The sequence below is a fragment of the Panthera onca genome, chromosome E1, assembly GCF_046562875.1.
Source record: "Panthera onca isolate mPanOnc1 chromosome E1, mPanOnc1 haplotype 2, whole genome shotgun sequence".
Classification (NCBI taxonomy): Eukaryota; Metazoa; Chordata; class Mammalia; order Carnivora; family Felidae; genus Panthera; species Panthera onca.
In genome coordinates, this window is record NC_138352.1 from 22,519,687 (window position 1) to 22,544,568 (window position 24,882).

The window sequence follows — 24,882 nt, forward strand, 5'->3', positions numbered from 1 at the left end:
CTGTCAGCCCCACACGGGACTTGAACTCATGAATTGCAAGATCATGACCTGAGCCAAAGTCAGATGCTCAAACCGACAGAGCCACCCAGGCACCCCATAGCTTGTCTTTTTATTTAAGATTTATTATTTTATCTTTGATCTATAGGAATTGTGATTGCTTTTTAGATTATTTATTTATTTTTTAAATAATTATTTATTTTGGGGAAGGAGCAGAGAGAGGGGGGTAGAGGATCCCAAGCAGGCTGTGCTGACAGGCTGATGGGAGCAAGCCCAAAGTGGGGCTCGAGCCCACAAACTTCAAGATTATGACCTGAGCTGAAGTCAGACGCTCAATCGAGCCCCATCTTTCTAGATTATTCAATATCATCAAAAGTGTATAAAATGTAGAGTTGAAGCACAAACGTTTCCATAAACCAACAGTTAACATTTTGCAGCCTCCCCGTCTCCTCATCTAGATGTGCATAAACATAGATACAGATACACATGTATGTATGTGCTCTGGAGCATTTGAAAGTATGCGGCTGATGAATCTCATTCTAAACACTTCTGCGCGAATCTCCCCAAAAAAGTGCACTTTTCTTCATAACCACAATGTCATCACCACACCCAAAACACAAACCTTAAACAATTAGCAAGTATTTCATATTATCATCTAATACGTACTTCATGCACACATTTCCCAGGAATGTCCCACATTCTGGATTTGTCTGATTATCGGTTCCTTGTGGTTAGTTTCAGGCATTTTCTTTGCATGCTTTGTATTTTTGTGTATGTGAAAAACTGGACATTTTGAATGTTATAACATGGTGATTCTGGAACCCAGATTCTTCCCCTCTCCTCATGGTTTGTTTTGTTCCTTGCTATGAGACATAGCTGTTTCTTTAGTGATTTTTTTTTTTTTTCTCTAAAGTTTTAACATCTGTGTAATGGGGCTGCCTGGGTGGCTCAGTCGGTTAAGCGTCTGACTTCGGCTCAGGTCATGATCTTGTGGTTTGTGAGTTCGAGCCCCGCGTCGGGCTCTGTGCTGACAGCTTGGAGCCTGGAGCCTGCTTCGGATTCTGTGTGTCCCTCTCTCTCTGCCCCTCCCCTGCTCACATTGTCTGTCTGTCTGTCTCTCTCAAAAATAAATAAATATTAAAAAAATTAAAAAGAAAAAGTCCGTATAATAAATCCTGTGGTCTCTGATGTTTCTTTTCCTAGCTTGTGTTCAGCTAATGTTTTGACAGTTTCGTTTTTTGTTTTCCTTAGTTTTTTGTTTTGCTTGTTTCCTTTCGGATACCAGTATCCAAAAAGAAAAGAAAAAACAATCCATAAAGAAAACAAAGGGAAGGAAACCCACACAACTACTGGAGCCCTTGCAGATGGCTTTTGTGCTAGGGCCTCCCCTCCGATGCTCAGCCCCTCCATTCACATATCTGCTTTCCCTTTCACTTCCTACCTGCCCTTGGCCTGTAGAGCAGCCAGAGGTTACAGCTTAAGTCCTCTGGTCTTTCTGAGTGCGGGTCCCCCACTGGGCATTCACCTGGCTTTCTAAACTTCCCAGCATGCACAGGGCAGTGTGAATGGCTTCATTTTCCAAAGAAACTCTGCCATCTACTTTTCCTGCCACATTTCTGGGGGTCTCATGTATGTCTCAGTCCTTATCTTCTGCACTGGCCATCCGCAGGTCATGCGTTTGCCTTACAGTGTTTTTGAGGCACGTCCTCTGACATTATGCCGTGAGTGAGTCCCCAGCCGGGCAGGACAAAGGCAGGCCCCACGGCCCATTCTCCATTGCTCCTCGGACAGGTTGGAACAGACCAACTCACTTCTTTTTGATTAAGGTCTGCTCTGCTTCCTCTTCCCTCTGGACCCAGAGTCTAGGGTCCGATACCGGGGATCTGCCGTCTGTAAGACAGCTTTTGAGCTGGAGCAAGGACTGGGACAAGGTCAAGTAGCAATGCTGCAGAGGTTTCTCATCATTTTCGAGTTGGATTTTCTTGATTCATTGTTTGCTTGGTTGCTATAAACTTTTTAAAAATATGTTTATTCATTTATTTTTGAGAAAGAGAGAGCATAAGTTGGGGAGGGGCAGAGAGAGAGAGAGAGAGAGAGAGAGAGCATGAGCGGGGGTGGGGAGCAGAGAGAGAGGGAGACCCAGAATCTGAAGCAGAGAGAGAGAGAGAGAGAGAGAGAGAGAGAGAGCATGAGCGGGGGTGGGGGGCAGAGAGAGAGGGAGACCCAGAATCTGAAGCAGGCTCCAGGCTCTGAGCTGTCAGCATGGAGCCCGATGTGGGCCTCGGACTCACGAACTGTGAGATCATACCTGAGCTGAAGTTGGATGCTTACCTGACTGGGCCACCCGGGCACCCCTGGTTCCTATAAACTTTTGATTCTTTAACCCCAGAATTCTGACAAGGTTGGTTATTTTTTTGCTTTATTTTTTCATGTTTCTTTGGAAGGATGCTCCCTTGGAGTTGCCTGCTCTGCCGTTTTCGCTGTTGTCAGTCTGTGTATCACTTTCAATGAAGGCCATGTTCTGAACACTCATCTTGTTCAGAAAACTGGGAGACTGTGTAGAGTGGCTTTTTAAAAATTTTGCATCTGGATGACATGGGTAGTTTGTCAAAAAAGCGTTCTGGGACCCAATGACTGGGAATCACTGTATGCTATTTTAAGGGTTTAGATACATCATGTATGTTAGCACACTAATTAAAAATGCTGAGAAAAATCTCAATGAAGAAACAGCTTTTCTAAACTTAGCATTCCCCTGATATCTGTCAGTGGAACCCACTTTATTTTGTGGCTTGCCTGTTAATAACTGGAAAGCAGTTTATTCAGGAGTGTTGTTAGGGATGTAATGGTCTCGGTTAGGCTTTTCAGTCGGGAAAAAAATAAATGTTCTTCGGGGTCGTTAGCTGTTGCTTTGACGGCTTATCAATCCGTCACATTCCAGTTCTTCCTGGTTTAAAAATTGAAGACTTCAAACCACGGTGAGGCCCCGCCCCACACATCCACTAGGGTGGCCAGAATCCCCAAGTCAGATACTAATAAGTGTTAATGAAGGTGTGGAGAACTTGGAGCCGTCATGCGCTGTTGGTGGCAGAGGAAGATGATAGGGCCACTTTGGAAGAAGATCCTGGCAGGTCCTCAAACATTTCAGTGCAGAAGTTACAGTAAACTGGACTCCCAGGTATATCCCTGACAGCAACGAAAGCCCACGTCCACAAAACTCGCACATGAATGTTTGCAGCACATAACGACATGAATGTGTAATACCCAAAAGGCAGAAGTAACCCACGTGTGCCCCAGTGGGTGAATGGGCACACAAAACGTGGTCTGGGTGGACTAGTGGACTCGTGCCCCGTCTCAAACCAAAATGAAATACTGACACGTGCTACGATATGGAAAAGCCTTGAAGACATTACGCCAAGGGGCAGAAGCCAGTTATAAAAGATTACGTGCTGTATGGTTCCATTTATACGTAAGTGCAGAAAAAGGAAACCTGTAGGGACAGAAAGTAGATCAGTAGGTCTGGCGTGGGGGGTAGTTGTGGTACCGTGAGGTGGCGATGGCCAGAAGTGCGGGGCGGGGGGGAAGGTTCTACAAGTGACCTCGGTCATGGTCGAGCAGCTCTGGGAATACATGAGCAACCCGTGAATCGAGTGCTTCAAGTGGGTGGGTCGGATGGTGTATGGATTCCATCTCAGGAAAGCTGTTTCAAAACCAATGGAAGGCCGCCGTTGTTTGAGTCAGTACTGAGACTGCGGCTGGTGCACCCAGTCCTGGAGAATTGTGACTTCACAGAAATCAAGCTTAGGAAACAACTGTCCATGGGCTACCCTGCTGTCACCTTTGAACATGGGGATTTGTGGTTGAGCAACCAGTGCTCTTTCTGTAGCAGTTTGAAGGCTTATTTCTGAATGTTAGGTAACAACTCCTCCCTCCCCCCCATCCTCCCCCTGCCCCTGCGTAATCTTGGGTGTTAAGTCCATGATGGTTTTCTTCTAAGAAGAGCTTTTTACTCTAATTTTAAATATAGTTAAGATTCCCCCCCCCCCCCGCCCCCATTCAAGGTTACAGTGTAACCTTGACTTTAGGAGTAGAACCCAGTGATTCATCACTTACATATAACACCCAGTGCTCATCCCAGCAAGTGCCCTCCTTAATGTCCATCACCCATTTAGCCCATTCTCCCCCCCAACACCCACCAGGAACCCTCAGTTTGTTCTCTGCATTTGAGTCTCATGGTTTGCCTTCCTCTCTGTTTTTATCTTATGTTTCCTTCCCTTCCCCTATGTTCATGTTTCTCAAATTCCACATATAAGTGAAATCCTACAATATCTGTCTCTCTCTGACTTATTTTGCTTAGCATAACACCCTCCACTTCCATCCACATTATTGCAAATGGCAAGATTTCATTCTTTTTCATCACCGAGTAGTGTTCCATTGTGTGTGTGTGTGTGTGTGTGTGTGTGTGTACAAACACATACCATATCTTCTTTATCCCTTCATCAGTTGATGGACATTCAGGCCCTTTGCATAATTTGCCTATTTTTGGTAGCACTGCTATAAACATTGGGGTGCATGTGCCCCTTCAAATCAGCATTTTTGTATCCTTTGGATAAATTCCTAGTACTGCATTTGCTGGGTCGTAGGGTAGCTCTATTTTTAATTTTTTTGAGAACCTTCCATACTGTTTTCCAGAGTGGCTGCACTAGTTTGCATTCCCACCAACAGCGCAAGAGGGTTCCCTGTTCTCCGCATCCTCGCCAACATCTGTTGTTTCCTGAGTTGTTCATTTTAGCCATTGTGACAGGTGTGAGGTGGTATCTCATAGTTGTTTTAATTTGTACTTCCCTGATGATGAGTGATATTGAGCATCTTTTCATGTGTCTGTTACCCATCTGGATGTTTTCTTTGGAAAAGTGTCTATTCATGTCTTCTGCCCATTTCTTCAGTTCAAATTATGTTTTTAGGTGTTAAGTTTGGCAAGTTCTTTATAAATTTTGGATACTAACCCTTTATCCGATATATCACTTGCAAATATCTTCTCCCATTCTGTCAGTTGCCTAATATTTTTTGCCTAGCGAAACATTTTGGAATATTCAGGAAAAGATTCCAGATCTGATTTTTTTTCTCCCTTGATGTATGTGTGTATATGTGAGTGTGTGTGTGTGTGTGTGTGTGTATGTATATGTATGTGTGTACATACATATATTTATGTACATATTATATATATGGTGGATGTATATGTGTGTGTGGACACACACACACACACACACACTCCCAAAGGAGGCATATATGTCACTTTTTCTGTTTGTACACATAACTTTGAGACACACAGCTTATCCCCAGTGGCTTGATATTTCACTTCCTGGTGACTTTGAAATCCCATTGTATTATGCCTGTTTTTTTAAATGTTCAGTGAAATAACTCCACGTTTGAAGAACTCTACTATTGATAGTGTTGTAAATGTGTTTCTTATTGGAAGATTATGTCCTTGTTTGATATGTTAAAAATAAAGTACAGACTAGGAAAGTGGAGAATTAATTACCCATCGTTCATTCATAAGGGGAAAAAATTGTTCTGTGAGTATATATCCCGCTACATTTTTATGTAAATGAAATCCTATGGCACTTCTGCTTTTCATCTGCTCCGTAGGCACTTGCAGGCGTGTTTCCAGGTCGATGCACCTTCATGTATAATGAATTTAGCCACTAGACATTAGCTGACTTTCTATTTTTGCCTGCTTGTGATTTTTTAGTTTTTTGTTATTCCCTTTTTCTAATTTTTAAAAAATGTTTATTTTTGAGAGAGACAGAGATAGAGCATGAATGGGGGAGGGGCAGAGAGAGGGAGACACAGAATCTGAAACAGGCTTCAGGCTCTGTGCTTTCAGCAGGGTTTGAACTCTCAGCCTTGCGAGATCATGACCTGAGCCGAAGTCGGACGCTGAACTGAGCCACTCAGGCGCCCCTGGTTCTTTGTTATTCTAAATACTGCTGCAGAAATTTTTAAGCTGTGTCTTCGCACAACTCTTTCGTATCTTTCCTTGGCTATATATAAAAAGGTCACACTTCTCAAGACCTTTGGGGAAACAATATATGATTAAAATGGTGTGTTTTTTCAGTAGGTGTCATTCTGCATTAGAGTGTTACAGTTTTATCTTTGTTGAGTTGGTAGGCCAGGATGGGATTTGTTAAAAAACTTCAAGGGTTTTTTCTTACATATTTCAAAATTATTGAGAAAGTTATATACTTTTGTATTTTTTCTTATATTTGGCCACTTTTCTGTATTATCCTTTGCCAGATTTTCTATTAGGATGCCAGTCTTTTGTACTGATGTATAATATAATGACGACTTCTGTCTTTTCTTGTTAGGTTTTGTATGTTTTCCCAGAAATTGTCATTTGTCTTTAAATTCTACAAATTTTTGATTGAATTACAGAAATAGAAAATTTCAATGTGGTTAGCTTATCAGGGTTACCGTTACGGTTTCTGGCTGTTAGCATATCTTGAAAGGTTTTCCTGGTGCCGAGATCAGAAATGGTTGTAGACTCACATTTGAGTACCTAAGTTTGGGCTTTTGTTTTTTTACTTTTCAGGTAAAAAAAAAAAAAATTTTTTTTTAACTTTTTTTTTTCAAGTAATCTCTACACCCAAATGGGGCTTGAAATCACATCCCCAAGAGTCACATGCCCCTCCCAGTAAGCCAGGTGCCCCTAACATTTCAGGTTTTTAATCCTGATGTAATCAGGATTAGTGAATTATCAGGGGAAAGAGTGTGACTTTTCTCCCCACAAATGATTAGTCATGAATTTTTAAAACTTTTTATTTATTTTTTTCAATTCAAGATAATTAGCATTCAGTGGTGTTGGTCTCATTGCACGATGTAATGTACAGTATGATGACTCAGCAGTTCTATGCATTACTCACCGCTCATTGTGACAAGTGCATTGTTAATCAAACCCCCTCACCCATAAAATAAAAATTATATTTTTAATTATCTGATTATTCAAATTCCATTGTTCAGAATCAGTACTCTTGTACTAAATCCTTGGATTTGGGACTGTTTCTGGACTGTGTTGTATCCTCTTTCTGTATGTTTCATTTGAATAGTGTATCATTATTAAAAATAGCAGGAATTGTATTGGCATTTCATTAGAGTCTTAAATGCCTTTGGTTACTGCATTTTTATATTATTTAGTCCTCCCAGCGAAGAATACTTTGTTTCTCTCTATTTGGTCAAGTTATCTTACTGTCTGTTAATTTTTCCTTCTTAACTGGCTACACACATTTCTTAATAAATTCTTTAAAATATTGTTGTCCATTCTGGGAACGCGTGGGTGGCTCAGTCGGTTAAGCATCTGACTTAGGCTCAGGTCATGATCTCACGGTGCATGAGTTCAAGCCCCGCCTTGGGCTCTCTGCTGTCAGCACAGAGCCTGCTTCGGATGCTCTCTTTCTGTCTCTATTTCAAAAATAAATAAACTTAAAAAAATTTTTATTGTTGTCCATTCTGAATACTTGTCTATACCCACTGTCTGTCCTTTTTCTCCTTTTATTCTTTCTGTCCCCATTCTTATGGGTTCTTTTACCCCCATCACTGAATGACATCACTGCTGTCATTAGAGCAATCACCATCTTTTTGTTGCTGAAGCCCATGGTCAGTTTGGAGCCATGACCTTCCTTAATTTTCCTGGGATATTTAAAATACTATGTTCTTGAAGACTTTTGTCTCTTGGTTTCCATGACATTTATGTGCTCTTGGCTACCTTCCTGACTGGCCCCTCTCTCCTGGGTCTCTAGGGCCTTCTCATCTTCCTGATCTCTTTTATTTTGGTATGCCCCAGGGCTGAGTATTCAGTCTCTTTTTTTCCCTGAACTACCCAGATTCTTCTAGTGAATCTATCATCCAGTCTTAGGGAGTAATACTTTCTTTCTGTCTCTGTTCCATGATGTACAGCTTCTGTCACTTAGTAGATGCTCGGGGATGATGAGTGCCCATACATTTCTTACTGTCCACACCTCAGTTGTAAACTCCAAAATTATATGTCTGGTTTCCTACTTTCTCTTACTTCTTAGATCCCACAGAAGTTGCACATATAATAAGTTTATTCCCAAGCTCTTGACCTCATCATATCACTCCTCTGCTCCCTACAAAATCTGGGAGCTGCCTCCCCTTCCCCAGTTTCTCTATATTTCAGTAAATTCTTACCCCTCTTTCCAGTTGCTCAAGGAGCAGACTTTAGAGTTTCATTTCCTTCCTCTTCATACTCTACATCCTGTCCATAAGCAAATGCTGTCTGCTTTACTTTCAAGGCATAGAACCCGCTCTCTTTTGAAAACAACTAGTGTTCCTTTAAAGAAAAAAGGGGGATGGTGTCCCTGGGTGGCTCAGTCTGTTAAGCGTCCGACTTCGGCTCAGGTCATGATCTCACGGTTCCGTGAGTTCGAGCCCCGTGTCGGGCTCTGTGCTGACAACTCAGAGCCTGGAGCCTACTTCGGATTCTGTGTCTCCCTCTCTTTCTGCCCCTGTCCCGCTCACAATCTGTCTCTATCTCTTAAAAATAAATAATAAAACATTAAAAAAAAAATGTTTAAACCACCAGTGTTTCTTGGTCCGGCCACTGGCATGTCTCGTCTGCCTGATTGCTCTAGTCTCTAGAATGGTCTTCTGCTTAACCTTGCTCTAGTAGTCTGTGCTTCATGTAACAGCTGGTTACCCTCTCTGAGCATTGTTAAATTATGCCACCTCTCTGCTTAAAACTCATCCCCAAATCCTCATAATGGGCCTAGAAGGCTCTATATGATCTGGCCCTCAACTGTCTTTCAGAATTGTCCACACGTTACCTTCTGCCTTGCTTGCCACACTCTGGCCACCACACCGACCTCTGTGTTCCACGTGCATCTGGAGGATGTTCCTACCTGGGGGTCTTTTCCTTTCTCCCTTGAACTCTCTCCTCTGTGAATATTTTTAACGTTGGCAGTCTTTCACTTTAGTTAGGTCTTGGAGCAGATGCCATGTGCTTGGCTAGTCCTTCCTGGACCACCACATCTGACCTGTTCCTCTCATCTCCTTGACCCCGCTTTGCTTCATAACCCTCATCACCACCTGATTCTTTGTTTTTGTATGTGTCTTTTGTTTTGTATGTGTTTTGTATTTTGTATGTGTATATGTGTCTCCTGACTAGATTGTGAGCCCTTTGAGACCCCCATCTTTGCTTTTTTTTTTTAATTTATTTATTTAAAAAAAAATTTTTTTTTTAACATTTATTTATTTTTGAGACAGAGAGAGACAGAGCATGAACGGGGGAGGGCCAGAGAGAGAGGGAGACACAGAATCCGAAACAGGCTCCAGGCTCCAGGCTCCGAGCTGTCAGCACAGAGCCCAACGCAGGGCTCGAACTCACGGACCGCGAGATCATGACCTGAGCCGAAGTCGGACGCCCAACCGACTGAGCCACCCAGGCGACCCTAGAATTTATTTTTAAGCAACCTGGAGCCAACATAGGGCTCGAACTCACAACCCTGAGATCAAAAATAGCGTGTTCTACTGACTGAACCAGCCAGGCGCCCCAAGACCCCAGTCTTTATTTAGTTGGCTCCCTGCTATATTCTTGGGTGTTAAGACAGTTTTTTGTTGCTATTTTAAATGTCACATAATGTGTTTTCCTAGCATTGCTGATATACAGGGAAGCTATTTAGATGACTGTTAATTTTATAACCAGCTAAAGTACTAATCTGCCTCATTTTTGAATTTGAATTGATCTCAGATGGTACTCAAGGTACCATTCTGCAAATAATTTTTGCCTTGGCTCTCCTTCTATTGATTGATATATATACATTTGTATGTATTTACTTTGCTCATACTTCTAGATCAGTACTGAATGACAATATTGATTGTACGATTCTCATGTTTTTTCTCCCTTGAAACCAAATACTTTTTTTCTGATTTAAGTCTGTGCATTTCTATGTGTGTACGTGTGTGTGTGTGTGTGTGTGAGAGAGAGAGAGAGAGAGAGAGAGAAGATGAGCATGAATTAGGAACAGCTATTAAAAATTTTATTAAATGCCTTTTTGGTATCAATCATGCCATGAGGAAATGTTTCTCCCTGTGTAGCTACTGGTATGACAAATCATAGTAACATGTTTTCTGCGGTTGAACCATTCCGGCCTTCCAGAAGTGATCCCTACATGGCTCATAGTTTATATGTTTAATGTATTTTTACATGTGGTATGGTAATATAATTTCTGCATAAAAGTGTTTAAATGAGATTGGTTCATACTTTATATTATGAAGGTTTTCTATAGGCTATGCTAGCTTTAAAAATCGAATTGGGAAATTTTCCATCTTTAGTTTATTCATATAGTAAAAAGTTACTGATCATCTTGTGAATGAAACATATCTTTGATCTCCTTGAGCTCAAAAAAGTTTCCCCAGACTTCAGAACATTTGTGGTGGTATAATTTTCCATTCTTTGAGACTGGAATCCTTCTGAGCCAGAAGTCTTTGGGGAAAGGTAGATGATTCTTCAAAATCTGTGAGGTTTTACTATTTCCTCAGCATCCGATGCATGTGGGCGTGTGTGAACGTGTACATGTATTCACATACGTATTTTTGTTTTCTTAGTTGGTTTTATTTATTTATTTATTTAGAGGGTACAAGCTAGGAAGAGGGGCAGAAGGAGAGACAGAGAGACTCTTAAGGAGGCTCTATGCTGAGTGCAGAGCCCAATGCGGGGCTCGATCTCACGACTGTGAGATCATGACCTGAGCCACCATCAAGAGTTGGACACTTACCTGACTGAGCCATCCAGGTGCCCCCTTAGGTTTTTAAATATTAGTTGTAAGAACTGCTTATTGGAATGTTTTTTAGTAGCCAGGTGTGTGGTAGTTTAAAACGATGTCCACAATTTCCTTAATACACCTCCCTTTATAAGGTGGAGACGAAGTACTGCCTGATGTACGGGCCGAACTTAGTGAGTCTCTCCTAGTGAGAGCATATGGAAGAAAGGACAGGGTGTCCTTTCTGAGAGCAGGCCGTATAAAAACACTGTAGCTCCTTCTTTCTTTCTTGGATTGCTCACTTTGGGGGAAGCCAGCTGCCATGTCGTGAAGACGCTTGGGTAGCTTTATGAAGAGACTCGTGTGGTGAGGAACTAAGCCTTCCTGCCAGGAACCTGGTGAATGAGCTTAGTGCCAAATCTTCCAGGACCCAGAAAAGCCTTAAGTCTTAGTTGCCATCTTGACCTCAGTCATGAGATAACCCGAGTCAGAACCACCCATCAAAGCTATTCCCTGAATCCTGACTCACAGAAACTGTGAGATAATATTTGTTGTTTTAAGCTATTTCAGTTTTGGGATAATTTGTTATACATCATAGCTAACCAGTACAAAGGGTTTCATTGATTTCTTTTTAATTTCCTGACTTATTTCTTATCAAAGCTTTTTGGCCCATATATTTCTGCCTTTTGAGACATATTAAGATTCTTTTTAGCATGATAAATGATCAATCAAATGTGAAATATTGGAAAAGACCTGTATTATTAATTACATATGCGTAACACTTCTTTTTTGCCTCTTTAATACAAACAAGTTGAGAAGGATTAGTTCAAAATGTGTAACATTCAATTGTCAGTTTCTTCTTATTTCTCGGTTTTTATTTTATATGTTTCCATACAAAGTAACTTGTGTATTTATTGTTATATATGTTTTTGGATATAAAATTATTTTATCTTTTTTTTTTTTGCTATTTTTGTTAATGTGACATATCCTCTAAGTTGATGTTTTCCTTTATACTTTTAGCAAGCTTTTTGTTTTTCAAACCTTTGTTTCGATTTTAGATTCAGGATGCTGGGTCTTTAACTTCTTGAATCTTAAATATCCACTCCTCTCAATGAATAACTTTTAGATGTTAAAAATAGTACACTTGGAAGTAAAGAAAGAACATGTCAAAATGTATTTAACTCATTGGTAAGAGCACTGGGCGGGTAGGATGCTGAAACTAGCATAAACTAGCATTTGTGTCATTTAGTATTTACAGTCACTGAGGAAAGAACGAGATGGCCCATCCAAATAAAATACTGCTAATTATCTCCAGGTCAATGAAGAAGTAATGTTGGGGGTTACGGGACAGAAATCATTTGCATCCCTCATGGACAAAAATATACACGTAATCCTGTAACTGAAGCGGCCCTAATGAATAATAAATATCAAGCAAACTGAAAAGGGCAGTTAAAAAATCCTTGGGTTGGCCCCAGTGTGAGTGAAAGGAAATGGAATCCTTTTTTGACATATTTACAGGAGTTGGGGAAGTTTTCACGACGCACACATGCTAGAAACATAGAGCAGTTTCAGAATGACCTGCCCCCCAAGACCACAAATGGTACCCATTTTAAGTGCACACTTTGAATTTTGACAAATGACTGCTCATCAGTCAGGAGAGGAAGATGTCTGTTACCGAAAAAAGATCCTCGGTCCTGTTTTCTGTCCATGCAATTGGATTTTCTCATCCCGGAGATTCATCCAAATGCAATCTCACGCCATGTTCTTGTCTGGCCGCTGCCTTTCTCTAGCGCGATGTGCTGAAGAGGTAGCCGTCCTATGGGGTATGTTAGCTCATTCTTGTTATTGCTGAGAAGTTTCCATTGTGTTGATGGACCACGATCTGTTGTCCACTCACTGGTGCATATGTTGGCCTTAGCAAGTGCTTCAGTTCAGTACCTGCAGTGCCTCCATTTATTGAGGGCGTTTTGCTGCCAGCCATGTTTTGTGGTTTTCAGTGTAGGAACCCTTGAGCGCCTTTAACGTTTATTCCTAACCGATTCATGGTCCTTGATGCTACTCTTGTAAGTGGAATTTTAAAACCTATCTTCCAGCATGTTTCTGTTGTCATAGATAAATACAGATTTGCGTATTTTGACATCACGCCCTGTATCCCTGCTCGTGTTGCTGTTAACTTTAGTAGGGATGGTCTGTGTAAACAGTTATAGAAGTTCAAGTGTCTCTGAGTAAAGGCAGTGGTGTGGCGTTTGGTTTTTTTTCTTCCCTCCTTAGCTTTCTAGACTGGCTAGGACCTCCAGTATAATGCTGAACAGAAGTCCTATCTTGTTCCAGTGTTAATTAGGAAAAGAGTGTTCCAGATTTCATGTGTAAAAAGTATGACATTTGCTCTTGGTGGTTTTTGGATGCTCTTTATGACATGACATTTCCTTCTTTTCTCATAGTGTGCTGAGAGTTGAATTGTGAATCTTCTCAGGTGTCAATCCTACATTTATTGAGAAGATGGTATAATATTCCTCCATTTTTCTGTAAATACGGGGCATCACATTGCTTTTCAGGTTTTAAGCCAGTATTTGTATTCCTGAGATAAACACCATTTGGTCATGATTATTATGTGGTTCACATGTTGCTAGATTAGATTTGTCCCTATTTTTGTTAATAGTTTTTGAGTTTGTGTTTATGAGGATTACGAATTGTATCATAATGTCTTTATTATGTTTTACAAGTGAATAAATTGACCTCATAAAATGTTTTCGAAAGAAATTCATGTAAGACTGGTCTTATCTCTCCCTTGCATGGTCGAAAGAGTTCACCAGAACATCTGGGTTCGACTTTACTTCACGGGAAAGTTTTTCATAACAAATTCATTGAAAAAATAGCTTTACGGCTATTCAGATTTCTATTATTATTTTTGATAGGTTTCATTTTCAAAAACTGTGTCCATTTTGCCTGTTTCTGGAAGAACGGCAATGTCCCCCCTTTCGTTCTGATTTCAGTAATTTGGTTATGTCTCCTTTTCTCTCATTGTAGCCAGAAGTTTATCCGTTTTGTTGATCTTTCTGAAGAGTCGGTGTGCATTCTGTTGTCATTTTTGTTGTTTTTGTCTATTTCACATACTTTCCACTCTTCCTTTGATTATTTTTTTTTCTGAGTGGTTTGGCCTTGGTTTGTTCCATTTCAAACTCCTTAAAGCTGTGAGGTTAGGTTTTGATTGCTGGCTGTGTCTTGTCTTCTAGTATTTGTATTTATTCAGTACTATGAATTTCCCCCCTGAATACTACTTTCGCTGCATTTCCTGAAGCTTCATGAGTTCTCTTTCGTTTTCACTCAGTTCAGGGTATTATTTTACTTTATCTTGAGGCCTCCTCTGTGATCTGCGGGTTGTTTAGAAGTATGTTGTTTCACCTCCAAATATTTGGGGATTGCCCAAGTATCTTTCTGTTACTGGTTTCTAATTGAGCGACTTCGCGATCTGAGAACACGCTTTTCATGATTTCTTTTCTACAAAATAAGGTGTGTTTTATGGCCCAGAACATAGTTTATGTCAGTAAATGCTCCACGTCAGCCTGAGAAAAGTGTGTGCCCTGGCTCTTTTGGGCACAGTATGTGCCTCTCTTGGTTGGCGGTCCGGGATTTTTATGTAATGTGTATCTTCTCAGGTAAATACACATGTCCGCAACTAAAAACTAAGTAGCCTCCAGTGAGTACTTATACAGCCTCAGTACTCCTGTTCAAAGCAAAAATATGTAAAATAGATCTGCAAACTAGTTGTTGCTGACGGGCAGAGATTATAACAGTCAACTATCAGACTTCTGGACGTTTCTTTCAATAGTACTCACTCTAAGTCTTACCTAGGGACTATCAGCTCTGTGCTACTGGTTCTCTTCTCCATCCCTGACACGTATGGAACTAATGGTCCCTTATTTCAAGGACATGTAAAGAATACTCCCTTCATGGGAATTACTAAAGATGATTTCCGCTGTTTGCATGATAGGATAATATATTTTGCCAGTGCCTTCATTTGGTTAAAAATGACTAATAGGTATCTTTAAAGCTCTGCATAGTGTTAAATTTAGCTTTATGATGAAGAGTGGGTAGAATAATTATAACGAATTTATTGAGTTTATATTTGCTCTTGTATTTCAGATATATTGTGGAGTGGCTTCATTCCCTGAAACAGAGAAGATCTAGTCTTTTTTTTTTTTTCTTCTTCTGTTTACCACTACTTGCTTACTAATCTGACCCCATAATTATTATTTTTTTTTCACTTCTCCAGTTTTCTTCCTTTTTTCTTTGTTCTTAGCTTCCGGTTTGCACATGCTTTGGAGTCGTTGGGGGGGTGGAAATGAGAAGAGTCACTTTGTTTTCCCTTTATGGAGGTGGCCATTAGGTTGGGTTTTGTGGATTGTTCTTGCTTGTTTTCAATACAATGATGGCTTCCTGTTGCTCCAAGTCTGACCCCACATGTGGATTCTTCTAGAAGTATGCTGGCATTTCAGCCACCTACCAGCGGTTGCTTCCACCCTGAACCTTGAGGGTTTGCATGATTAATGACTGTGACTTCTCTTTGTGTTCCAGCCTGAAAGAATAGACCCAAGTGCATCTCGACAAGGATATGATGTCCGCTCTGATGTCTGGAGTTTGGGGATCACATTGGTACGTTCGTCATGGTAGACTTAGCATCGAAAGAAAATGTTATCACTCTTCCACCCCTCATAAGAACTGCCTTTCTCCCTCTCCGTCTCTCTCTCTCTCTCTCTCTCTCTCTCTCTCTCCTAGTCTTTGACTTTATTTACCTGTTTTTTTCCTCCATGGTCATAATCACAGGGACTATATCTTCTAGTTGTTGAAAAAAAGTATGTGTTTGACTTTAAAAATCAAACCAGAGTTGACAGTTTCCCTCAAGGTTTAGGAAGTGCCTTGGGCTCTTTGGTGTCGCGCTGGGTCCCTTGGCCACATATACGAGGTGTCGGCAACCGCACTAGGAACAGGAACGGGGGAGGGTGGTGCCCCCACGGTCAGCGCAGTGGTGAAGGCACCTGTCTCCTGCCACCTCCAGCGGGAATAGCATGTACTCTGTACAGCATGTGTATTAGGTGTATGTGTTTACACGGACGAGCAGAGTTTCTACTTGGAATCTTCTACTCACCGAACAGAAAAGTCACACGTGAATGAGCTACACGTAATTCAGTTCTTGTGGAACCAGAACAACCGAGGTAACAAACCTAATGAAAGTTCTACCTTCAAACACTGAGAAAGAATAGTAAGAAAGCTACTTAACTTGCAGCTAAGCACAATTAAGCAAATTCTTCTTTCTCACCTGTACCTGTACTGAAAATTTCCTTCTATCTTAAAAGTTATCTGTATTTGCTCATCACTTATCTTTGTTACCAAATGTTGTTTTGAAATCTTAGATTTGTTTTCTTGTGCTTGCTGCTTTATCACGGCTTGGTGGTGTTTTTCTGACCTTGGACAGCTTCTTCTACATGGGCTGTGAATTTCTCATCACTAGATGGAGCTGTGTCCTGTTTGGTAGGCAGCCCCAAACTTTCCCGTTCATTTCCTCCCCTTTGTAATGAGGTCCCACGGCCCTCAGCTGAAGAAGCTCTGAGACGCTGTCTTCAGTGCTGCCTCTCAGGTGCCTTCTTCTCTCATGAGCTTGGGGTCACACCCTCACATAGCAGTCACCTACCAGCATACCTAAAACGGGGCTCATTTAGGCCATGCTGCAGACTTAGACCTATTTTTTCGGAAAAAGCACAATTTCTGGGTTTTCATTATCCTCAGAACAGAGCAAGAGAAAGGGGAGAATTGACCTTTGACCAATTGGGACATAACGTCCGTAAGATCCTTCGGATCTGGTTTGGCATGGTTTAGAGATGCTGTCCTGAGCACCCCGCCATTGGGGTTTTGATCCAGACTTGATTTCTTCTGTTGTGGTAATATCTGGCTGTGGTCAAAACTGTAGTAACCACAGGATGGCTGGAGAACAGAATCGCACATTGCTTCCTTTGAGCTCAGGTTGGGCTGTTGTTGATTGAACCTCTTCCCTTAAAAATGAATATGACCACTGTTCTGGACGTGGCCTTCCATTCAGATAACTATCGACTGTGCAGACTTTGTACCAAGAAAGTTCTAAAACCAACCTTCCAGGATCCTTCACACAAAGGAATCAGAATTGAGGGCTATCCCAGCTCTTATGTGGTGGGGACACGGTCCGGGCTTAAGTTTGGGGTTTCCTTTAGTCCCAGTCCTTGAACTCAGTTGATACGGAATTCTCTGTATTACCTTGATTTCTAAACACCCCTTCCACTTAGCCTTACTAATTGGGAAAATTATATATCTTGTATATCTTGCTTTTCCCTCTGTGTTCTCTTTAGTACGAGTTAGCCACAGGCCGATTTCCTTACCCAAAGTGGAATAGTGTATTCGATCAACTAACACAAGTCGTGAAAGGAGACCCTCCACAGCTGAGTAACTCGGAGGAAAGGGAGTTCTCCCCCAGTTTCATCAACTTTGTCAACTTGTGGTGAGTACGTGATGTCCAAATGCACAACAAACACGTGGTCAGAACAGCCAGTGTTCCTGGCTCCCCGCAGCACTGGGCCTCCATGCCCTAGAGGGGGTGGCCTTCTTCCTGTCGCTCTGCCTCTGTGCCGGAACTCTGGGCCACTTTGGCCACACGGAAGCTTCCAGCGGGCCCGGAGAGCATCGCTCTTGTGTTCTGCTAGTTGGATACTGATTTCTAGTACCCGGTACAAGAAATCCAGCCTCTGCGAGACTGATCATCTTATTCAGATGCGGCTCTAACAGTGCAGTTGTGCTAGGATTGCGGGGAAGCTTTTACGAAGTCAAGAACCTACCAGGTCAGACTGGCATTTCAGGGCTGGCCCTCTGCTCTGACACAGCCTGTGACATAGTCACAGCCTGTGACATTGGGAGAGACCACCCAAAGCTCGGTGGGTCGGCTGAATCCAGGCTCTCTGAAAGCCGCTTCTGGGGAAGGTGTGAACCCGACACCTGGTGTTGTTTGTCCACCTTTTAACAGGTGTGTGTGCATGTGCACACCTGCGTGTGCATAGAACGTAAAAATAAGAACGTGCAGATACGGCAGGAACACAGTCGTGCTTTGTACTGTTTCAGTCTGTATTTTAATGTTTTATTTATTTTTGAGAGGGAGAGAGACAGAGAGAGACAGAATGTGAAGGGCTAGGGACAGAGAGAGAGGGAGACACAGAATTTGAAGCGGGCTCCAGGCTCTGAGGTGTCAGCACAGAACCCAACACGGGGCTCGAACTCACGAACTGTGAGATCATGACCTGAGCTGAAGTCGGGTGCTTAACTGACTGAGCTGCCCAGGTGCCCCTGTTTCAGTCTGTGTTTTAAATGACACCTGTTTTGTTATCATTTGAATATTTTTGATAATTATTCTGTTTATCCAACATGATTTAAAATTAATGTGTTTCTGGGCAAAAAGCATTCTTGAAAATGCTTTCCTTTTTCTGTGCATTTTTTTCTTGCCAAGAACTCTATCTCCCTCCTCTTTCTAGGCCCTGTAAGACTTACATTTCATGGTCCAGCATTGCCCTCTTTTTGAACAATTAGAAAATATTTGTTAGACTCTAGTTTTTAAGTCCCTTTCATCTTTTATAATGAAATTCTCCTTTTGCAATGGTTTCCCAGGGGGTGACGGATACCTCAGGGTTTTTCTAGGTGGAAGAGGACCATTAGCATGACTCAAATTGGCTGCTTTTTCCTTTTTTATTTTTTTTAAGCTTATATATTTATTTTGAGAGAGAGAGAGAGAGTGAGTTTGTGCAAGTGGGGGAGAGGGGAGAGACAGAGAAAGAGAGAGAATCCCAAGCAGGCTCTGCACGGTTAGCACAGAGCCCAACATGGGGCTCGATCCCACGAACCTGTAAGATCATGACCTGAGCTGAAATCAAGAGTCAGATGCTTAACCAGATGAACCACCCGGGTGCCCCTGCTTCTTCCATTTTTACCAGTTTGCAAACACCTATAGAGTTTATATAATTGCATGTGATAATTTTATATATTCCATTTTAATGAAGTAATTTGGTTAAAGTAATCTGTGTGAGTCAAAGAGCATAATTTCTAAAATAATTAAGAGTTGTTTAATCCCTTGATCTCTTTGTTTTATTTTTTAAATTATTTTTTAAATTTTAATTTTTTTTAATGTTTATCTTTGAGACAGAGAGAGACAGAGCATGAACAGGGGAGGGGCAGAGAGAGAGGGAGACACAGAATCTGAAACAGGCTCCAGGCTCTGAGCTGTCAGCACAGAGCCCGATGCGGGGCTCGAACCCACGGACTGTGAGATCATGACCTGAGCCGAAGTCGGACGCTTAACCAACTGAGCCACCCAGGCGCCCCCTTTATTTTTAAAAATTTTTAATGTTTATGCATTTTTGAGAGAGAGAGAGAGAGAGAGAGAGAGAGGGAGGGGCAGAGAGAGGGAGACAGAATTCGAAGCAGGCTCCAGGCTCCGAGCTGTCAGCACAGAGCCTGACGTGGGGCTCAAACTCACAAACTGTGAGATCATGACTTGAGCCGAAGTTGGACACTCAACCGACAGAGCCACTCAGGAGCCCCTGGTCTGGTCTTTTTTTAAGTATTTATTTATTTATTTTGAGAGCGAAAGTGTGTGTGTGTGCAGGGGAAGGGCAGAGAGAGGGAGAGAGAGAGAATCCCAAGCAGGCTCCACCCTATCAGCTCAGAGTTTGATGTGGAGCTTGATCCTACGACCCTGGGATCATGACCTGAGCTGAAATCAAGAGTCAGACGCTCAACTGATAGAGCCACCCAGGCGCCTAGTCCCTTGATCTCTTGACTGGTTTTGTTGCATCTATGTGTAGTACTTGTATATTTTTTTAAATTTCTGTGTCTCTCGTTGCCAGTTCTCCCCTGTAGATAATGGTTATAGACATCAGTGTCCCATTGTTTTCCCTGAGTAGGTCCATGGTTCCATCTCATTCCAGATCATCAGGGGCCATAGTTGAAGTACACCTGTTTTTATGACCTGCTCCTATCAGCTCTCTGCATTTGTGCGTCCTTCCTTCCACTGTTCCTGGGCATTTTCTGTCCTCGCTAACCTGGATCATTCAGGTTTCTGATTGGTTTCCTCGTAATCCGGTGCCGTTTTGTGCCAAACCATTCTCCTTTTTGTCAGAGTTGTATTTTTATTGCTGTACATCTGATCATGTTACTTTTTGTTTAAAACTGCCTAGAGCATGCATTTTTAACAGCGTGCTATCACCCCTAAGGGGGCAGAAATTTATTCTGGAGAGGAAAACCTCTTGGATAGCGTAATGGTCTGCACCCCTCCAAAGGGCTGCTACAGAATGTCTGCAGATTGGCGGAATTGAAATTTCACAGGAAGGTAGGGCAGTAATGAATAAAAGATTAGAGAGTACTGGTCTAGAGGCTTACCCTGGCCCTTAAAATAAAGACTAAATTAACACGGCTTTCAAAACACATTATTATTTAAAAAAAACTTTTTGTTGTTGTTGTTTATTTATTTTGAGGGAAGGAGAGAGAGAGAGAGAGAGAGAGAGAGAGAGAGAGAGAGAGAGAGAGAGAGAGAGAGAGGCAAGCGAGAGCATGAGTTGGGGAGGGGCAGAGAGAGGGGGAGGGAAGGAGAGAATTCCAAGTAGGGTTCGAGCTGTCAGCACAGAGCCTGATGAGGGGCCCATACTCACGAACCGTGAGATCATGATCTGAGCCAAGATCAAGAGTTGGACGCTTAACTGACTGAGCCACCCAGGGGCCCCTCAAAACCCATTATGACCTGGACCTGGTTTATGGCCCTGGCCACATTTCTCAGTACTCCCCTAGAACTGTTTTTCTGCCAAACTGATTATAGTAGAGAGAGAATTAAAATAAAAATTATCTTTACTTGAAGAAAACCTTGAGTCCTTAAATTAAAGTACCAGACCAAATTAACTCGGAAGGGTGGGGGAAAAAAATCCATCTAGGGATGTTGTAAGATTTTGTTGTTGTTTTTTGCATTCAGAGAGAAAACTTGACAAGCTTTTGTTGAAAACACAGGCACACATTAATGTTCACACCAGTGTAGAAAGACATAGAGCAGTACCTGACGAGAGTTATGATGGATGAGACCACTTTAGATTATTAGGGTACATTCGATCCAGGACAGGAATTGCACCAAAACTACTAAAATACTGGTTAAACGTTTCCTGGTATCTTTTAAAATGTAGCAGCATTAGAACAACGCCATGGAGTCCACAGAGTTCTAAAACTACGTGGAATCAGAAATTACGGGAGGTAAGATCTCCAGTAAGGCGTTAATATCCAAAATATGTAAAGAACTCGTACAACTCAACACCAAAAAACTGTAAATAATACCATTAAAAAATGGGCAGAGGACCTGCATAGACATGTTTCCAAAGAAGACATCCAGATGGCTAACAGACACATGAAAAGAAGTCCAGTGTCACTCACTGTCAGGGAAATGCAAATTAAAACCACGATGAGGTATCACCTCATACCTGTCAGAATGGCTAGAATTAAAAAGACTAGAAATATCAAGTGTTGGCAAGGGGGTGGAGAGAAAGGAACCCTCACGCAGTGTTGGTGGGAATGCAAATTGGTGCAGCCATGTGGAAAACAGTATAGATGGTCTTCAAAAAATTAAAAGTAGAAACATCATACAATCCAGTGGTTCTATTACTGGATATTTAGCCAAAGAAAATGAAAACACGAATTCAGAAATAATGTATGCACCACTGTGTTTACTGCAGCATTTTTTTAATAATAGCCAAGATACGGAAACAGCCTGTGTCCATCCATGGTTGAACAGATAAAGATGTGGGGTAGGGTGGGTGTGCGCATGCCTGAGTGTAATGAAATATTACTCAGCCATAAAAAAAGAAAATCTTGTCATTTGTTACCACATGGATGGAGCTAGAGGATATTATACTAAACGAAAGGAATCAGAGAAAGATGCCATGATTTCACTTATGCGTGGGATGCAAAAAAACTAAACAAATGAATAAACAAACAGCAGAAACAGACCTGGGAAAACTGAGAATTGATGGTCGTCAGAGGGGAGGAGGGTAGGGGAGGAGTGAAAGGGGTGGAGGGGGGAAGGAGGGCCAGGCTTCCAGTTGTGCGATGAGTAAGTCATGAGGATAAAAGGCACAGCGTGGGGAACGTGGTCAGTGACGTTGCAATGGCGTCGCATGGTGACCAGCGGGAGCACAGCCTGACGCACAGACTTGTTGAATCACTGTGTCGTACGCCTGGAACTAACGTAACAGTGTGTGTCAACTGTACTTTAGGTGAAGAAAAAGTGACTTCAATAAATTATCGGAGGTAAGGATTCCAAGAGGCTACTGATCAGAAAGACTGGTTGTTCGGCAGAAGCAAGACCAGATCCTTCAAGCCAGGGCCCCAGAATTCCCCAGGAAAAAGTCGAATGCAGTGTGAGTTCAGAAGAAATTCCAACACTCACTCCCAAGCACAAGGAACGAGAATTAGTAGAAACAACTGATAGCAGGGATAGATCCGACGACTTCAGATATTAGGACAATTAGAAGAAGTCTTTTCATACATTTAAAGAAAAATGAAGAAGCTCGGAAATAAAAGCAAGGAACACGAATCTATGAAGAACAAAAGGGAACGTCCAGAGATAAAAAGCATACATTACAAATTCAGTGGCTGGAATAAACAGATTAGGTGTGATTGAAGAGAGATGAGTAAACTGAAAAGTGGGTCTGAAGCTGTCAGCAGAACTTTTGAAATGATGGGAAAGTTTTGTAACCTGCCCTGTCCACTGTGGTGGCCATAGCACTCCAAGTGTGGCTAAGGAGGTAAATTTTAAAATTTTATTTCATTGATGTTAATTTGACAAGTGACTAAACCTTATTGGATGCGTGGGGTTTAACTAGCTGGGTTTCACGTGATAAGTGGGACCAAACTAATGGCAGTAGTAATTCTGAAACAGAAGATCGTCAGTGTTAGTAAGAATTTGGTTAAACATTTCTACTCAAATGGCATCATGCGTTTATACGTTGGTGCAGCTTTTTGCTACAGTAGTTGACATCGAAAAATCAAAAACCTAAGATTGTGGCAGCTTTACGAAGTAAACATCTGTGTGGATGACCGATGTGATGGAAATGCTCTGGAGATCTGAAGCCTTGGCCTTGCTCTGCCCAGGACATCACTTCCTGCACGATCAGAGGTCGACAAGTGCTCTTTTCTGGACAGGGATCCACAGGAATTGGGCTCTGCCTAGAAATCAGGATCTGGGGAGTGAAAACATGCCCATGTCAGTCACTGCCTGGGCCACCGCGTGCTGCAGGGACACAGAATGGCAAGGGCATAGATACTGTTTGTGTAACCAGAGGACTGGATCTATAATAATCCTAATATCAGCAGGGGGCTGGAACTTCGAAGAGCCGTTAGGGGACCTTGTTCTGTAGCCGTGGACCCAAAAAGGAACAGTAGTGGTGAAATGGCTCTATCTAGCTCTAGCTCCTGCTTCGGTTTGTAGTACCGGCTAGGCACCCTGAGATTTGCGAAACAAATGCATGCATAAGCGTGCGCACCGTGCAAGCCAGAATTCCAAAATACATGGAGTCTGATGCTAAAAAAAAAAAAAAAAAAAATCAACTAATAAAACAAAACATGAATTTACTTTAAATCAAGCTGAGCTTATGGACTAGTCCAAAATACAGTTCAAAATAAAACAAGTATATTTAGGCTGTCCGAGGAAATGAGGGTGTAAGTTCGATGAAAACTGAGAAAGAAGTGGGGCTCCTGAGGGGCTCAGTCAGTTAAGCGTCCGCCTTTGGCTCAGGTCATGATCTTGCGGTTCCTGAGTTCGAGCCCCGCGTCGGGCTCTGTGCTGACGGCTTGGAGCCTGGAGCCCACTTCGGATTCTGTGTCTCCCCCTCTCTCTGCCCCTCCCCTGCTTGCGCTCTGCGTCTCTCTCACTCTCTCTCTCTCTCTCTCTCAAAAATAAATAAGCCTTAAAAAAATATTTTAGAAAGCTGAGAAAGAAGTGAAACAGAAATGATAAACCGTTGGCTATGAAAACTGATGCAGAGATTCAGAAATGAAAAAAACTTAGCCGTCGATACAAAAGACCGCAGAGTTGATGTACTCTAGGCCGGAAACAACTGGGGATAGAGTTGGGGAAGTTGGCAGATAGGCCACAGGGATTTCCCAACACGACACAGATTCAACTGCGTGAAAGAGTGGTTGAGCACCAGGGGGAACAGAAGGGGAACTGGTAAGATAGATGTAGCGAACATGACAGAACATAATTCTGGAAGTTGGAGAAGCAGTATTGGAGATCATGTGGCGAAGCATTTGAGAGTTGATGTTCTCAGCTTGGAGTCAGAGTCTCTGTGCCGTGTGGGATACACAAAGGTATCTCAGTGTGTGTCTAAATGCCCTGAAGGACGAGTGGAGAACAGTAATGTAGAAGTTAGCAGGAATGTAGACTGTCTGGGAAGGTGTAATCAATTAGACTGACAGCGAACTTGCGATGAGCCACAGTAATTGCCAGGAAACGAGCCATAGCTCCTTCTTTCCACGGAGGAAAAAGAATTGTTAGCCTTGTCCTAAAGCTTTATACGTCGGCACTCCATTATAATTCAAAATAAGGAGGAAATACAGATTTTTCCAGGAATGGAAAGAGTTAAGAGTTTACCATTCATAGATTGCTTGAAAAGATATACTTGGCCCAGAAGGAGAGTGAACCCAGGAGAAGGGTGTTGCAGGTTGGTTCCCTGGAAGGCAGGCTTTTCTCTCTCTCTCTTTTTTTTTTAAGTTTATTTATTTTGAAAGTGAGAAAAAGTGTGACTTGGGGAGGAGTAGAGAGAGACGGAGAGAGAGGATCCCAAGCAGTTCTCTGCACTGTCCTCCAGAGCCCGATGTGGGGCTCAAACCCACGAACTGTGAGATCGTGACCTGAGCCGAGGTCAGATGCTTAACCAACTGAGACCACCCAGGAGTCCCAGAAGCCAGGCTTTTGAGGCAGAGATCAGTGTGTGGGAAGCAGATGAGATGGCAGTGACCTTGCCATCAAAAGCTAGAGGAGCAGAGGGAAGTTGGCCTGCAGTGCGAT

At 42.2% G+C, this 24,882-nt stretch overlaps 1 protein-coding gene across 3 annotated transcripts in view; it reads left to right on the plus strand.

The window, feature by feature from the left end:
- MAP2K4 (mitogen-activated protein kinase kinase 4) overlaps positions 1 to 24,882 on the plus strand; it is a 130,292-nt gene that overhangs the window by 99,777 nt on the left and 5,633 nt on the right. For all 3 annotated transcript variants that reach the window (XM_060647248.3, XM_060647249.3, XM_060647250.2), the window contains 2 exons: positions 15,345 to 15,422; positions 17,147 to 17,295. In XM_060647248.3, the coding sequence (XP_060503231.1) occupies positions 15,345 to 15,422; positions 17,147 to 17,295 (227 nt within the window). The remainder of the gene's footprint in view (positions 1 to 15,344; positions 15,423 to 17,146; positions 17,296 to 24,882) is intronic.